Source organism: Rattus rattus, chromosome 3 (assembly GCF_011064425.1).
Source record: "Rattus rattus isolate New Zealand chromosome 3, Rrattus_CSIRO_v1, whole genome shotgun sequence".
Lineage (NCBI taxonomy): Eukaryota > Metazoa > Chordata > Mammalia > Rodentia > Muridae > Rattus > Rattus rattus.
Window position 1 is genome coordinate 23789913 of NC_046156.1, and position 18414 is coordinate 23808326.

General features: G+C 47.0%; 1 protein-coding gene across 1 annotated transcript; it reads right to left on the bottom strand.

Moving 5' to 3' along the window:
- Positions 1-58: 58 nt before the first annotated feature.
- Positions 59-16585, bottom strand: Bdh2 (3-hydroxybutyrate dehydrogenase 2). Its single transcript, XM_032896621.1, has 9 exons — positions 16435-16585; positions 14700-14778; positions 13105-13201; positions 11720-11828; positions 7354-7414; positions 6126-6239; positions 3738-3796; positions 2895-2987; positions 59-314 (listed from the first exon to the last, which is right to left on the bottom strand). Exons 1-9 carry the CDS (start codon positions 16534-16536, stop codon positions 261-263), a joined length of 768 nt encoding a protein of 255 aa, XP_032752512.1. The 5' UTR covers positions 16537-16585; the 3' UTR covers positions 59-260.
- Between the last annotated feature and the right edge of the window lie 1829 nt (positions 16586-18414).

Consider the following 18414-nt stretch of genomic DNA (forward strand, 5'->3'; position numbering starts at 1 on the left):
TATCTGCTATGCAGTAAGATCTCACAAATCTTTGCTTATTTAAAAAAAAAAACTACTCTTTTGCCAAAAAATCAATACATTTTATTTGATTTATTGACCATGGTTTCAGAAGAGACGAGAGACTATTAACGAGTGGCTCTTGGGAACAATCCTTACAGGGCTTGTTTTCATGAATGTCACTCAGGAGAGACGCTCACCCGGCCAGTTTGCTTTTCTCTGTGGCTAGGAAGGGGCTGTCTTCCCAGCAGGGGTCCATGCACTCACAGGCTCCAGCCTCCATCGATGACGACAGGGTTGCCAGTCACATAGGCTGACTACAATGTCAAGCACAGGAGAGACAACAGGTGGACCAGGGTGCATATTGAACATTTCTTATGTGAGATAATAAAACTTTTGATTCCCATTCTAACAAGAAACTTTAATTGAATGTAGAAACAAACAAACAAACAGACAAACAAAAAGGTGGGATGGTTTGGAACAGCCGAGCTTCCCGTGATCTGGGGCAAGTGGCCTTTTGATGGCTTATGAGCATGTCACGTGCTACATGGTCTGTTAGGGGTGTCATAAAATTGAGGAGAGATGATATAAATACATGCTAAAGCAACTCGTTTTCATTTTGAAAGTCACGGCCATTCAAAGCTAGCTAACTTTCAGACCACTAATGCATGTTTAAAACCTGAGTTAGCCACTAGCCATGCTAACGATGGGGAGAGCAGGCAGTGCCTATTAATTGATCGACTCGGGGAGGCACATGAACTGTGTTTTAAACATTTATATAGGCAATCATTTTTTTAAAATATTTATTTATTATAGATAAGTATACTGTAGCTGTCTTCAGACATACCAGAAGAAGGCATCAGATCCCATGACAGATGGTTGTGAGCCACCATGTGATTGCTGGGATTTGAACTCAGGACCTCTGGAAGAGCATCCAGTGCTCTTGACCACTGAGCCATCTCTCCAGCCCATAAGCAATCATTCTTGCAATCCATTAACATGTCAAATAATAGTCCACACTAGATTCAGATGCCCAATTCTGTACAACAGTAAAGGCTTTAAAAGAAATTATTGGCTCATGTTTGTAAACATTTCTGTTTTGCAGAGAACTAATCCTGAAGTTGTGGTAGAAGTTTAAAAATATCTTAGCTTGCTTTCTGGACATGACAAGGTCCTTGAACTCACGAATTCATGGTGGCTGGGGCTACCTGAAAGAGACTGAGATCATTAACACTCCGTCCTGGATGAGGGAGGGGCTCATAGACCCTCATTGCTAGCAAAAAAGATAATGGTCGTTCGTGAATGGCGGCTGGGGGAAAGGAGTCTTCTTCAGTGAGGTAGCCACTGGTCGGTAGTCCATACTCCTGCTGGAGAAGGCAGCCCTAGGTACACTTAGTCACTTTAAAAAAAAGCTGTGGAGTGAGAGGAGGAGGGAGACTTGTTGGGAAGAAAGGAGTGATGGAGACAGAGAGACTCATGGGAGACAAATATGCTCAAAATCCATCATAGGGGTGTATGACACTGTCGAAGAATTAAAAAATTAAAACAATCTATTCACTTAAAATGGAGAATAAGCTCTCACGTTTGTATCCTTAGTTTGACACTGATCTAAAAGCTGCAGTCATTGAGAGGCAGAGGCAAAGACGTCAAAGTATGACATTTTTCCATTAAATACGTGAAGACTGGTACGTTTGCTTCAGTGATAATTTACCTAGCAATTCCGTAGCTCCTACAAACTGTGGCTAACAGTCCCGTGGGGCCGTTTCTAAACCTTTTCAACCTTTGTGTCGGTCAGAGTCATCAACTAGGCGGGTTGCGCCGCCAAGTTACTGGGGAGAGGAGCTAGAATGCAAGTAACCCCCATCCAAACGGAGCCTATTGGAAGGGACGAAGACTCTCGGCACCCCAGAGGTAAACAGACTTCCCACACTTGGGGAAGCTAAAGCACGAGATTCTCAAAGGCTCCTCTGCCCCAGCTTTATGGAGGTGGACATGCTGAAGGAGATCACCCACCCCAAGGAGGGCTTTTCCCATGATGCTCTGCCTGTGAGCCGTCCTGCTCTGGTTCAGAATCCCAGCGAACCTCACTGGTTCACCAAGGTAAAGACAGGTGCGGTCGTGGCTCCTGCCTGTTGTGGGTTCAAAACAAAAGTGCTTTTATGCTCTGCACCTTGTAAGCGTTTGGGCTTTATCAGTCATTGCATTCACACTAGCCACTGGGGAAGAAATGGTTATTAAATAGATGTAAAGTCAAAGAGACCAAATTAGGCATTTCTCCACGATGACAAACAAGATAAGGAAAAACCACGGACCTCCCCAAACAGGTCACTAGTCCTATCAACTCCACCCCCAAACACAATTAACCTGGTAACCTGCTCATGTCTCTCCTTCCACTCTCATAATCGAGAGGCTTTTTAAAATTACATTTTATTATGTGCGTGTATGTGCGCATGCGTGCATGGCACTCTAGTGACTGTCGGAAGATAACTTGTCGGGAATCAGTTCTCTCCATTCACCGTGTGGGTGTCAGGGATTTTATGTCACCACGATTGGCAGCAAAGGGTGTTTACCCATGAGTTATCTTGCTAGCCCAGGAGGTTTTTATATTTAACCAGTACGTCCACGACTGTCATTTTAAAAAGCACATGTCTCAGAAGGTGGTGCGCTTTAACGTTTTCCTGGATTTTTCACGGGTGCCATGACGCTGAGTCAGGAAAAGCTGATGAGGAAGAGCCGCTGTCACAACAGTGGCTTCTGAGTAAAGGAGACCAGAGCTTATTCCTATCACGTAGGCAGAGCACTCTGGCCATACACACCGTAGACTCACTAGACCGAGAAGAGGAGCAGATGTGTTAGCCCAGGGTGACAGAAGTACAAATGGGAAGAGAAGTGCTCACCTCATCCGAGGCCAAGTATACGCAGAGCAGGGCGACCTCTTCTGCAGATGCAAACCTTCCGGTCTTCTGCCTGTTTAGGAAAGCTTTCAGTGCCTGTGACCAGAGACAGTTTAATATAAGAGATGTGGGCTGGCACATGTGTGCCCTAGTACCATTGTCAGGGGACCTGGAGTCAGAGGGACCTACAGAGGGACTAGGGCCATCAGCTGAAGTTGCTTTGAGATTTCCAACCATGTTACCCAAACTAGTCATGATACACTGACATCCATGGATACTTTGACAGGTAAGAAAGCCTCTGGGGCTGGGCGTTCAGTCACACAGTTTTAGTTCCAGTGCTTGGGAGGCAGAGGCAGTGGATCTGAGTTTGAGGCTAGCCTGATCTACAGAGTGAATTCCAGGACAGCCAGGGCTACACAGAGAAACCTTGTATTGAAAAGCCGAAAACCAAAACAAGAACAAAATAAACAAAACCAGAATGCCACTAGGAATGCCCACTGTGGTCAAAGCCAGTGCGTGATTGCAATATCAGCATGGGAGCTGAGGAGGAAGGCCACAGACGTGTAATATTAAACTAACTGTCTCGGCCATTCTAAGTGCACAGCTCAGGGGTAATAAGTCCATAGACACTTAGTGCCACTGACCACAAGCTCCCGGCTACTGCTTTTCATCTGGCAAATGAAAATCTCCATTGAGCAAGCGGTAACTTTCCCCTCTCCCAATCCTTTGTTTTCTCTCTAGATTCATACATCTATGAAGCTATCTAGATAAGGAACAGGGCATTTACATTTTTTTTTAATTTTAGACAAAATGTTTGGACACTTTCAAACTGTTAGATGCTCATACCTCTTTGGGATCATCTCTGGCTTGTATTCTTTCTTGCAGAGATGGGGTGTCAACCGTTCCTAAACCAAAGGAGACATTCGATGTGATTACTTCAATTGACAGGGGAATTAAACCTTATATTCCTTTCCCACATGGTAAGCAAGCAGCGAAATCTTTGTCCTTTCTCTTAAATGACACTCTGAGCTCTACCTGCCTGACCACTAAGGGTAAGAACTTTTGAAATGACATCAAAATGCTTTTAAACATGCACGCACACACACACACACACACACACACACACACACACACACACACACACACTGAGTGGTTCTCTGTGACAGCAGGCTGGGACTCTGGGTGAATTAACCCACTCTCTCAGTGACACACAGTCATGCTATTTTTTCCCCCTTATGACTGCAACCATTCTGCTCTATTGTGAAGTTCTCCATGGGGATCCTGGGCTCCAGTTCATGGCCATAGACTTAACCTATCTGCATGCTTTCACTGGTTTCAAATATGCTTTTTAAACCATTATTAAAAGTTCTAATAAAAACACTATTTTTCTTAAGAAGGAAAAATAAGAAGGATTAAAAAGTTAAAACCCATTTAGTACCCAAGCCTATACAGGACTTTTCCTTAACTCAAGTACTCTGTAAGTTCTCCGTGGAACACTGGGTTTGTGTTTTGTTTTCAGGATCGCAATACTCTGGGGAATCACTTGTTCTCTCTGTGCATATAAAAGTTTTAAGGCACCCTCTTGACTTTGTGGACCACACGATTGAGAAGGCCACACATAGATCTGATCTCCGTTCGGAAAATGTTTCCTGATTCTGGTACCATTTGTCATTTTCTGGAGAGATGGAGAATCTTCAATCAGACCCTGCCCCCATGTAGAACCTTTTCCTTAGGTTCTCCATCACGTCCTGATACACGACACACGACACACACACACACACACACACACACACACACACACACACACACACACCATTTTCTCCTCAGCTGATCCACTCTCTCCATTAGTCTGCATCTCCTCATTACTCCAGAAGAGACATTCCATTTAACCAATTTACAAAATCTCCTGTTTTGCTTGTCAAGAGCCTACTTAGAGTCCAAACTTTTCCCATGTTCACTTTGGGCTGACTATAACAGTCTTCAACATCCTACAGCTCTCAGTGTTGAGTGGGTGTCACATTTTACATGTGGCTGACAGTGGTAAATATTAAATGCGAGCTAGTGCGAGCCCATGTCCTGGTGTCTGCTGTGCCATGTCTACACATCTGGCTGGATATGGTGACTCACAACCGTTGGCATTAAGCCACTCTCTCCTCCTGGGATGGTCTCCATGACTCACAGCCAGTTCCTTGTTCCAGAGTTTGATTTTCCAAGTCCTACGAAACAACCACATATTCTAGATCTTTTGCCAATTTTTTTCCCCTGCTGGCCAGTGCCACCAAGGTCAGGTGTAGTCAAGTGTGGACAGTGAGTTTTTAAGATTTATTTATTATATTTAAGTACATTGTCTTCAGACACACCAGATGAGGGCATCTGATCCCTTTACAGATGGTTGTGAGCCACCATGGGGTTGCTGGGATTTGAACTCAGGACCCCTGAAACCACTCTTAACCACTGAGCCATCTCTCCAGCCAGGGTGGAGTTCCCTTTTTCTCAATGTTACTTGTGGCTTTGATGGGACTGAGCATCCCAATCTCTGCAGGGCAGGCATGGTGGATGGTTAATCATTTCCCCTGGGTAAGTCTGTGGTTCCCAGCCTGAGAATCCAATAGAATCATCTATGGGACTTCCTAAATGACACACAGCTTTCCTACCAACACATCCCCAATTCCTGCATGCCCATCTGGTAGACACCCTCCCCCAATTCTGGCTGTGGACTATCGAAAACCTCAGTAGAGCCAGGCGATGGTGGTGCACACGCCTTTAATCCCAGCAGTCTGGAAGCAGAGGCAGGGGGGTCTTTGTGAGCTCGAGGACAGCCTGGTCTAGAGAGCAATTCAGGACTACCAAGGCAGTTTGGACCCCTGGCTCCCCTGACTTTCTGTCTGCCGTCCTACAGGAATGCTCTGCTTTTCCACTATCCACGGACAAGGTCACCATGGTCTTGCTTTCAGAACGACAGGTTCTGGAACAGTTTTGTGTCTCAGCCACTTGAGTCTAAACCGTCTCGCACATGCTGGATTTTAAATCCTTCATGAAGGCTTCTTCCAGGTGACTTGGAACCTCTGTCTATCCAAAGCTATACTGCTCTCTTAAGAAGGCCAAACCTTTCGTTCAGATGTCTGTCAGTGGTGGGAAGCAACTGGACATGTGGTACACAGGCTGATGAAAACGCTCGATGGCGACAAGCGGTCACAGAAGGCCAGGCTCCCAGCCCTCCGACACCGGGCTCACCTGGGCACACACAGTTGCATCTGATGCCCTGCTGGATGAAGTCTGCAGCCACGGACTTGGTGAGGCCGATCACAGCTGCCTTGGTTGCACTGTACACACATCTGTTCTCCACCCCTGGGAGGGAGGGAATCAGGGACATTGTTTCTTCAGAAAGGAGCACAGGGGAGTCCCCCACTCACCGTTTTCTCACTTCTTCCCATCACACTCCTTATTTATTTATTTATTTTTTTTTTTAATTAAAAGAAAAGCCATTTGAAATCTGCTTTCCCTTTGCAGAACGACTGACCTAGGGTCTTCTGCAATAGGGATCGATACAGCGTCTGACTAGAGAAAGTGCTGCCAGTGTAGAGAACCTAACTTAGACTTTGGTGTTGAGATGCTGCATGTGCTTTTCGGCAGTCGCCTGCTTGTCACCGTCACCGGGTTTCACTACACCAGGTAGGAAACACTCGTTCCTTTTTAGAAACTTCCTAAGTGAAGAGGTATAAAGGCCACTTTCCACTCGGGTATGTTCCATATTTTATAAGAGAAAGAATGCTGTCTCAACAGAGATTTCATTTTTTTAAATATATTTATTTACTCACTCTATATCCCAGTATCAGCCTCCCCCAAGCCCTGTCTCCCAGTACCTCCCCATTCCCATCCTGCCCTCGCCCCACCCCAGGTATCAAACTCACAAGCCCGTGAATGCCAGGCTGGGACATTCTCTCCGTTTAGTCTGAGCCTTTTTCCTTGACTTCTCTTTGAGGGTCCAGGTCCCCTACCTGTGTTGTAACCTCAAGGACCACTCGTGTTTGGAGCACTTTGTGCCGACTTCTGCTGTACTACAGAACAGACCCGGAAGCTAAGCCTGGTACTGCACACCTATAACCTGGCACTTCAGAGGCAGAGGTTCGAAGACCAGGAGGAATTCAAGCCAGCCTTGGCTCCAGGTAGGAATGGGAGGCCAGGGGCTACCTGAGACTATAGGAGGCACAAGACAGACTCTGTCCCCTTTTGTACTGTGGAAAAAAATTGTTTTCTTTTTTGGTCCCAAGGAGCTTCCAGCTCAGCTTGCACTCAACATATCATTTCAGATTACTTCCCTGGTAAATCTTTTCTTCTCCTAATTCAATTTTCACTTCCACACATACAGAAGGAATACAGGGAAAGGCCAAGACGGGTAACAGCTGTAACATCAGGCCGGGTGTACTCAGCCCACCCCCCACTCTGAGGAAGGCATTACTACCTTTGATGCTGGAGGCCACGGAAGACATGTTGATAATGTTGCCAGATTTCTGAGCAAGCATCTGCCAAGACAAGGTTCAGTCATCACCACTCTGCTGGTTGATACACTCGGTCACTGGCACCTTTGCACCGACTCCTAGCCACCTCGACCCTTTCTTTCTTTGTTTCCCCCTCTGCTTTTTAGAGACAGGTTCTTAAATAGCAGCCCAGGCTGGCCTTCAAGATCCTCACACTTCTGCCTCACAAGAGCTGGGATGACCGGCACGTCAGCCCGGGGTACCAGTTTCTCAGTGGAACCCACTTGCCAGGTGGAGGGCACAGAAGAGAAAGCCAAGTCAGTGGGGAGTGGCAGAGTCCAGAGAGCGGCCGGGGACAGGACGCCAGCCAGAGAACAGGATGTCTGGCATGGCTGTGACATCCTGGGAATCAAATAAAGATGGTTCTTTCCAGAAACTGATCTTGACAGGTGGTGTGAGGGACTTAGGGGGAAAATCTGTCCTGCTGGATGAGTTTCTTTACCAGTGTTTAGAAGCAATGTAGGAAAGAGGTTTTGTGAATGGAGGCCTCAGAGCTAGGGTGGCCGAGATGATCCGCTTTCTGGTGGCATTTTTCTTACACTCCATATTAATACTTAGGGCTTATTATACCCGAGATCAGAGAATACAGGGTAAACTTCAAGGAATGGACTGCATGGGCGAAGCACACAGGTGAGGCTGGGGTGACCAACCATGCCAAGGGACATAGTAGAGGGGAAGCAATAGTTACTTAAATGTGCCTTTGGTTGTTTTGTTTTCTTGTTTTGAGATGGGGTTTTTCTGTGTAGCCCTGGCTGTCCTGAACTTGATTTGTTGACCAGGCTGGCCTTGAACTCATAGAGCTCCACCAGGTTCTGCATCCCCTGAGTGCTGAACTGACGGTGTGCACACTAACAGCGTGCACTGCCCCGCCTGGCTGCAAAGTGCCTTTGTACACAATGAAGGGGACTTGAATCCAAACATAATCCCTCCTGCCCTGTCCCCTTTAATCCTAGCACTCAGGAAGCAGAGGGAGGCAGAACTTTGTGAGTTGAAGCCCAGCCTGATACACATGGTGAGTTCTAAGCCAGCCAGTGATATGCGGTAAGACTCTGCCTCAGAAAAACAGGGCCAATAGTCTGGTTTATCGTTTTTCTTATCTGACATAATCAACTTTTAACACTTAGATAACATGCACAGGTCCGTTAGGGTAGACTGGCGATGTCCCTCTGAAATTCAGTAGTTTCCAGGCAAAGCTCAGGACTCAGTCACCTCAGAGACGCAAGTCATAAGCCTAACACTCACACAGCCTACCCGGTCCTGCCCACTCCTTCCACTGCTGTTTCCAGCCTGTCTCCCAGGGTCATGGTGCTGTCATGGTGTGCTGGTCCTCCTGGCTCCCTGCACAGGATGCCCGTGAATTCAGGGGTCTACAACAACTGACCTCCAGGAACCTCAGAATATCACTCTAGTGTACCTCAGACACACCCTTTCTGTCCCCATTGCCAGAGCTCAGCTCAGCTCCTTGGCATTCCTGGGCATTCTAAGTCACTAGGGTCAATGTTTGGCCACCCTCTGGAGAGAGAAGTTCGATTCATTTAGCCAGGGTTGTCTGAATCCCTCTGGGTTCAACCCTGATAAGGCACAGCAAGGAGGAAAAGTGAATAAGAAGAACATCCAAGGAACAAAGATAGCTCCGATGTTTTGCTAAAATGGATCTTCTCTTCTACCTGACCCGCATTCGGCAATGACTCTCCGTATGCTATTTTCAGACTTGGTCTCCGCCTCTTGACTGGCCTTGCAATCTAGGGATGGTTTCCTGTGCATTTATCCCGAAAACCAATTCTTCTGTCGGTTCCTATATTTTTGACCAAATGACCTTTCAGATCTGCGCTGGTTTTCCATCCTGGAAATGTTTAACCTGGTAATTGTGCGTCATAGTTAATGATACAGAAACCCCCGGACGGCTAGGACTGAAGTGACTCAAAATGTGTCTTCCTCATTCTGGGATGGAAGAGACAGACAATGAGATCCTACAAGTGCCGTCTCCTAGGACATGTGACCTGGGGCTCAGAGTCCTCAGGGACTCGAACGCCAGTGTCCGAGACTAGAAAGCAAGATGTAAGATGCGTCTTTCCCGCCAAGACTGCGCTTTGCTCAAAGCTCCAAGCGCTGAGATTACAGGCGTGCGCCCTGCTCCTGTGGAAAAGCCACTTTAAACAACCGGTGCGGAGGCCTTGTGGTTCTACATCCCTAAAAGCAGAAGTGTATTTTATCATTGCTAGAATCACAACCTTATGATTGGGCGCGGGTGTTTAAAGAATATTCCCTTGAGAGCCTGAGTTCCACGTGCATGGTACCTCAGAGCCACTCCCCGGGCCTCTGCTTCAGACCCGCGCTTACAATGTGTTGATGTGTGCCACCATCTTGTCCTCTGTGACCCTTTCAGTTCCTCCTGCAAACCCTACACAAAGTATTGGTCTTCAAACAGATACATTAAGGTCCCAAACAACATCTGTAAAGTATTAAAGGGCAAAAGGTAACATTTTTATTTAGGTGAATGTGTTTCTGCGCGTGTAAGCTGCATGTGTGGATGTTCCAGAGGCCAGAAAAGGGTGTGGGCTGCAGTCAGTTTAGGCCGCTATGCATGGAGCTGAACCCAGGCCCTCTGGAAGAGCAGCAGCGCTCTTCATCTCTGAGTCATCCTCCGGCCTGGAAACACACTTTTAAAGGGATGGCGAGTCCAATATTATGTGGGCTGACTAAAGATCCTTTAAGCACTAATCAAGTACTTAAAAAGCAAACCTTCGGGTTGGGGATTTAGCTCAGCGGTAGAGCGCTTGCCTAGGAAGCGAAAGGCCCTGGGTTTGGTCCCCAGCTCAAAAAAAAAAGAACCAAAAAAAAAAAAAAAAAAAAGCATACCTTCAAGCCGGGTGTAGTGGTGCATGCCGGTAATTCCAGCACTTGGGAGGCAAAGGTAGAGGAATCTCTGTGAGTTCAAAGCCAGCTTGGTCTACATAGTGAGTTCTGGGACAGCCAGAGCTACGTAGTGAGATCCGTCTTGATAAAAACAGAAACAAACACAGAAAGTGTGCCTCCAGGGCAGCGGAGCTGGTCCAGTCTTCCATGTGTTCGTTCACTCTTTGCCACAACTGCTTTAAACACTCGCCTCCAGGCCAGGCTTGAGGATATGTGCTCAGGCATTTACACCTTCTGGAGCACCCAGAAGAGTCCTGCACTCTAAAAGGCATGCGCTGCTCTGTTTAGACAGTAAAATGTAGGTTGGGCATGGTGGTGCACACCTTTAGTCCCTGCTCTGGGGAGACAGGCACGTAGGTCTCTGGGAGTTTGAAGTCAGCCTGGTCTGTATCAAGTTCCAGGCCAGCCAGGGGCTACATAGTGAGACTCTGTCTCACACAAAAGAAAGGGGCTGAGAGATGGCTCAGGGTTAAGAGTACTGGTCGCTCTTCCAGTCTGTACCTCGAGTCCCAGGAGATCTGATGCCCTTTCTGGCCTCTGGAAGTAAGCACGTGAGACGCACGCACACACACACACACACACACACACAGAAAGAGAGAGAGAGAGAGAGAGAGAGAGAGAGAGAGAGAGAGAGAGAGAGAAACCCACACAAATAAAAAATAAAAAAAAAAACATCCAAAACCATAATTCTTTGTAGTGGGGGAAAAAAGAGCCCTAGGGCACAGGCACCTTGATGTGAGTGCTCAGGCCCACGGGGTGAGCTTCAGGCGTCACAGCTGACTCTAGTCATTTGCTAGTTACAAGAGCCTTTCCCTCCCCCGTCAGGAGTGCCCTCTGTGTAGTCAGCTGATGTGACGAGACATCACTCACCTCACAGATGATTCTCCTGCAGCAAGAACCTGGCCCATCTCCCCACACACCCCTTCCTTCATTTCATTTCCTCTGAGAATCCCAATTTGCCAGTGTGGTCCAAGAGGCCCTCCATGCTACCCTAGGAACTGTATCCACATTATACTCCCACCCCAACGTATTACAGGACATATTTAGATGTCAGTTGAGTTCCTCACCCTGTCATAATAGAAACTCTCTTCAAAAAAGAACGAAGAATGAAGAAACTTCAAAAGAGAAGTGGTTACGTTCTCTGCAGGGTCTCCTCAGTGTAGCCCAGAGCTCGGGGTATTGGAGATGTTTAATAAATGTTCCTTGAATGTAAGAGCTGGAGCATTAAGTGGATTAATCTCTCTAAACTGCCTTGCTGTAAATGTTCACCAGTCCACCTGCTGGCTATGCTCGCACTCAAGTACACACGTGTATCCTCCGTGCGCCCAGGGGGAAAGCTGACGCCCTGCTCGGACTGCCAGTCCTCGCACTCACTTTGGGCAGGAATGCCTTGATCATCAGGTACATGCTGCGGACGTTGAGATTCATGGAGAAGTCCCAGTCTTTTTCCTCGCAGTCCAGGATGGTTCCGTGGTGGACAAAACTGAGAGAGTGATTAAACAGAGGGGAAAAATGCAATTAAAGGATCAGAAGGAAAGTACGTGCTAAGCACGTGCCACATGCCCTTTGTATAACCTCTAGGATTATAGGGACAAACATACAACAGCAGCAGCAGCAGCAGCAGCAGCAACCACCACCACCACCACAACAACCACACACACACACTCTCCTGCAATTAAAGTCCGTGCCTTTAGTCCCAATACTCAGGAGTACTAGATCTCTTTAAATATGAGACTAGGTTGTCTACAGACTGAGTTCCAGGCCAGCCGGAGATGCATGGTGAGAATGAAATAAAAATGACAGACAGGCTTCAGACGTGGCTCTTGCTGCCAAGCCTAAGGACTCGAGTTCAATCCCCAGAACCTGCGTGGTAGACGAGGACTGACCCCTGCAAGTTGTCCTCTGACCTTTGACCTGGCCATACAAGCTGCAGAGCTCACACACAGTGCATTGAGAACACCAGTGCTTTAAAAAGGCTGTGCCATTTGATTTCTGTTCCCAGGGCAACAGTGCCCTCTGGTGGCACAGGCTCAAAGTTCTACAGGGAACTCAAAACTGGAAGGAAGACCAGTGTCTCTCTATAGATCAGCGTAGTAAGGTAACATTGCGGCTGTTTGCATCTAGAACAGCAGGCAAACCTCCATACAATATCAGTGTATCAAAGTGACGTCTAGCACTGTACACAAACTGGAAGAACAAAGAGAATTCGAAAGTCATCTTTGCTCCCTTACAAGTCCCTCTTCCTTAGGGAAGTTTCTTGAACCTGGCGTCCTTACTGACTTGGTCCTCTGAACTGAGATTGCATAGTCAATTATAAGATGTGGTTGGGAGTGTTTCCCATATGCGACAGGTTAGTCATTTGGCCAGTTTCCTGTAGCAAGAGTCACAAACCGTCTCCTGCATCCTCCACATAGCTGAAGACCAAAAGCCAATCGCTATGTCTCCAGATATAACCTTGCAGACAGACGAGCAGATCACTTATAAAGTGAAACATCAGAAACCACTGCTTTGGTTAATTTCCAGACTTTCCGTCGCTGCCCACTCCTTTCATCAGCTTTAACTGCCTATGGGCGCCAAGTTCATGTCACGTGACATAGCTGTCTCCCTGGCTGAACTGTACAGTGGCGTGTGACATCCACCCCAACTTCCTAAGGAATATGCCACGTTCTGTCAGTTCGTCATTCTTTTATACTAGCAATACTCTTTTTAATGAAATCACAGAAAGCTTTCTCAGAGTGAAATAAAAAGTTCACAATTACCCAGCAACATTAAAGAGAACATCGATCCTCTCAATTTCTGAGGCGAACTGATCAATTTGTCTCTTCTTTGTGACATCGAGGACTCGAGTTTGAATACCTGGCGAAAAAAGTAAAAGAGATGTATTTACAGAGAACTCCTAAAATACGTAACCTCGAAGACTTGGCTGATTAGCGGTGTGCAGTATGAAGAAGTGGAGGGGGAGGAGGAGGAGGGGGAGGAGAGGAGGAGGAGGAGGAGGAGGAGGAGGAGGAGCAGCATTTCCACCCAGGCTGTAGATGACTCGTGTCCATCAAGTGGATATTAAAGTGCACACATCTCAGGCTGGAGACATGGCTCAGTGGTCAGAAGCACTTATCGCCCTGTCCGAGGACTGGAGCTCCCATCCCAGCTGTCACATCAGGTGACTCACAGATGCCTGCACCCCCCTTGGAAGGCTCTGAGGTCCCCTCTGGCCTCTGTGGGGTCTCACACATACACAGGCTCACATACACATAAATTAAAATGGAACAGATCTTTAAAAAATTTCTTTTAACTATACATGGACTGACCCTGGACTCTGACCTCATAGGTAGCAATGAATATCCTAGTAAGAGCACCAGTGGAAGGGGAAGCCCTGGGTCCTGCTAAGACTGAACCTCCAGTGAACTAGACTGTTGGGGGGAGGGCAGCAATGGGGGGAGGGTGGGGAGGGGAACACCCATAAGGAAGGGGAGGGGGGAGGGGGATGTTTGGCCGGAAACCGGGAAAGGGAATAACACTCAAAATGTATATAAGAAATACTCAAGTTAATAAAAAAAAAAAAAAGTAAAAAAAAAATTTCTTTTAAAGATATACAAATTTTAAAGAGTCCTCTCCTACTCCCTCGATAAGATGTCTGTTAGGACTACAGAGATGGCTCAGCAGTTAAGAGCACGGTCAGCTTTTCTAGAACATCTGGGTTTGGTTCTTAGCACGCCCTGCTGGTTAACAGCCGTCTGTAACTCCAGTTCCAGAGGCTCCGTCACAGTCTTCCGCCTGCCAGGGATACTGTGTGCACTTGCTGCAGGTCAGCCATTCATACACATAAGACCAAAACCATAAAATAAAAAAACTCTGTGTTATGCAGTGGATTTCATGTTTTCATGAAACATCTCAATTTTCCACCTAGTAAACTAAAATACAACAGAAAACCAAATGACCAGCCGACTTCCCCCTGCCTTTTAGCTTTTAATGGCGCTTACAAAAAAAATCTTTGCAAGAGTACAAGAGGATCATATCATGTTCCTTGGGACAAGGCTGCTCCAGAGGAGTCTTGGGCAGCCGCGAAGGAGTCATTAATAGTTAACCTGGCAACTGCTAATTCTCACAGAACTTTGTCATTAGGAGCGAAAGCCCTCAGAGCATTGTGCAATAGAAAACCTTAAGCACGTGCCTTCACACTCGCCCTTACACTCGTGACGGCCCAGAATGCTTCCTGTGGGTCCCGGATGTGATATGATATGGAGGAGCGTGACTGGGAGAGGAGTGTGTGGACCAGCTGGAGTCCCCTTGTGATGCTTGCCCGGTGCCTGTTTCCTATGCTGCGTGACTGTGAGGCCGCAGTCGGGTGGCTCACCTGGGTAATTTTCCAGCTCCTGGAGTTTGGCCTCGTTGATATCTGTGGCTATGACTTTGGCTCCTTCTCTTGCGAAAGCCTGCCAGAAACAAAATGCAAGTCAGTCCTTTGCTTGCTCGGATAAATTGCTCTCAAAAGTGGAAAGCAGTTTTGTTCCCTTTCATGGTGTTTTTGCTGTGTTTTCCTATAAAATAGTGAAATTTCCATATCTCAATTCCCCCTTACCGCACTGTGGTTATTTTTGTCAGTCGTTGGAGCGAACAGTACAATATCAAAAACAAAAAACAAAAACAAAAAAATAACCAACCTTGCCGGGTGGTAGTGGTCCATGCCTTTAACCCCAGCACTTGGGGGGCAGAGGCAGGCAGCTCTCTGTGAGTTCGAGGCCAGCCTGGTCTACAGAGAGTTCCAGGACAGGGACAGGCCACACAGAGAAACTCTGTCTCAAAAACTAAAACAAAACCTCTAACTGGAGGCTGGAGAGATGCTCAGTGGTTAGAAGCACTGGTTGCTCTTTCAGAGGTTGGGTTTGGTCCTAGCACCCATAGGGCAGCTCAAAGTTGTGTTCTCTTCAGCTCCAGGAGGTCTGAGACCATGTGCTTGGAATACGTATGTACACGTAGGTAAAGCATTCATGTACATGAAATAATAAAAATAAATAGTAAAAGGACAACCCCCAAACCAAAGGCTGTATCTGAGAGCTGGGTGGGTGGCGCACGCCTTTAATCCCAGACCTTGAGAGGCAGAGGCACTCGGATATCTGTGAGTGTGAGGCCATCTTGGTCTGTACACGGAGACAGCCAGGGGTACACAGTGAGACCCTGTTTCAACAAACAAACAAACAAACAAACAAACAAACAAACAAACAATCCCCTAGTGCCTCTAGCTTCCTTTCTACAATCGTGTTACCCTGCGGTGAGGTCATGTCCATGCTTTACTTCTTTGTTTACATTTATTTATTTGTTTGCTTGTTTATTTATTTACTTACTGTGTGTGTGTTTGTTCCTGTGTGGGTACAGGCCATGGCATGAATTTGGAGGTAAGAGGACAACATTGTGGTAACATTTTCTCCTTCCCCTTCCCAGGGGTCAAGAATAGGTCGCAGGGCCTGGATGACGGTGCCTCTACCTGGTGAGCCCTCTCTAGGGCCTCCATGTGCCATTTCAAGGGAAGACTTAAGAGAAAAATGGACGTACATACACATTCACATACATATAGTCACACATGCACACTAATATACATGCACACACACTAATATACATGCACATACATGCATACACACATACACACACACACATAAACATATACATACACTCACAGATGCATCTACATACACATATGCATACACACATAAACACATACATACACATACAAACACATTGAATACATTGTGAATACATTGAAAAAGACATCACAAGTTTAAAAGGTAAAGACTTAAATGCAAGGCTGGAACACAGCTCAGTGGCAGGAGTGTATGCTTAGCATGTTTGAGATCCTGGGTTCAATTTCAAGCTGCAGAAAGAAATAGAAGAGGAGGAGTATGAGAAAAGAAGCTGAAGCAGCAGCAACAGAAGAAGAAGGAGGAAGAGGAGGAGGAGGAGGAGAAGAAGGGAAGGAAGGAAGCAAAGGAAGAAAAGGGGAAAGAAACAGAAAACAGTAGAGAGAACGAAGCAACCCTGGCCCAGACAGCACATCTCAGGACTTGGACAGTGAACAAGAGGAGGAAAGAACTCACTAATGCAGAAGCCCGGCCAATCCCTTGAGCGGCAGCTGTCAGGACGATGACTTTCCCTTCCAGGCGGCCCATGGTGGATCCTGCAGTGCAATCCAAAAACATGCACCTTTAATGGCTCAAGTTGTAGGACATCAATTTGCAGGTGGTAGATCTGGAAAGAATGCATCAACTTGTTCTTTTAAGAGCATGGAGAAAGGACCTCTGCAAACTGCCCCACCACTCGGTTACTCAGGTGCGCTCCTTCTAAACACCTCAGTGCATAGGTCAAAAGCTCACAATCAGCACAGCCCCAGAGGTGATGACTGGTGAGGGACACCGAGATGGACTCCAGCTTTCGATTCCATCCCATCCTCTAATGCTGAGACCTGGAGAGGAGGCTGCCCTCTCCCTCACTGCCTGGCCCATGTTTTACGGCTTCATTTCCTGTTTCTGTCTGCCCTCGCTCTTTGGAACTGTTTTTAATTTTCTTTTCTGAAAACCGTTAACCACAGCCTCGGCGTTTTGTAAAGTTCCAGCAGTTTCCTGAAGTTTCAGTAGTCAATACTCCAGAATTAAAGTCACCGGTTTCTCTCGGTTCCTCTCACTGTCTACCATTACCCTGTGCCCCCGCAGACTATGACCGCTGGCCAGGGACACGCTTTTCCATCTATCACCAAATTCTTTTACTCACTCCTCACCACTATTTGGTTTCAGTTAGCAAAGGTAAAACAAAAACACTTCTACCTCTCCTTCCTGCTCTTCCGTTTATGTCCTGTAACTAACTACCTCTCGGAGGATGGGCCCAGAGAATAGAAGCTTCTACTGTTTCAAGTCGCCTGTTCCCTCTCTGTAAACAGTTGCCGAGTTACAATAGCAACCTTGTGATTTTTTTCCTTCTCCCTTGAAAAGATTTCCTAGTGGGACTGAAGATTCATTGGCCAGAAGGGTTGGAAAAATCAAACCATAGCCCATACTTTGGTTTTGAAGAGCGGGAAGAACATGATTGACTCCATTTTGAAGGCAGGAGCCATTTTGCCAAATTGTTAAAAAATAAGTTTCTCTCCCTGTTTCTTGGCAGTTGACCTACTCGATCCCATGACCTTGACTTGTTCTGGGGAGTACAGACCCTCCCCACCCCTCCCTGAGCCCACCCTCCGTAGGTGAGTGGTGACCTCATGGTGATGCCTGCTGGTTTTGAGGTTGTCCCTGCTGCTGCTGCTGTTAGCACTTCCTTAGGCTCCAAAGTCCTCTGTAAACCTGCTTTGCAACTAGGTGATCTTACTCCTTAAAAGGGTCCTAAGAAACAACTCAAGGCTGTTCTCTTTAACCCCATGCTAGCCAGCTCTCGGGTGCAACCCAATAACAAGCTTGCTTCAGCTTTGGCTGAAAATTATGGTAGTGGCCTTATTCTTGCCTGATAGGATCAACGAGCACAGTGGACCAGTCCGAGATCACGGAACCAGCCAGTCGGTGGCAGAGGCAAGTAAGTCAGGCTTCCTGACTCCTGCTCTGAGGACAGTCCACCCCCACTGGAGTGCTGGTTGTTTTATAAAGTTTCAGCACGCCTTAGAAATACTTGAACACGTGTGTCTTAGGGTTTCCGCTGCTGTGATGAAACGCCATGACCAAAAAGCAAGTTGAGGAGGAAAGGATTTATTTAGCTTACATTTTTTTCATGTTGCTCTTAATCACTGAAGGAAGTCGGGAACTTGGAGACAGGAGCTGATGCAGAGGCCATGGAGGAGTGCTGCTTACTGGCTTGCTCCCCATGGCTTGTTCCGTCTGCCTTCTTACAGAACCCAGGGCCACCAGCCACACTGGGCAAGGCCCTCCCACACTGATCATCAATTAAGAAAATGCCTTATAGCCGGATCTTATGAAGGCGTTTTCTCAACTGAAGTTCCCTTGGTGCAGATGACTAGCTTATAACAAGTTGACATAAAACTAACCAGGACAACAAGTGGTCACTACATGCTGACACTATGAAGGGAGAGAGAGCAC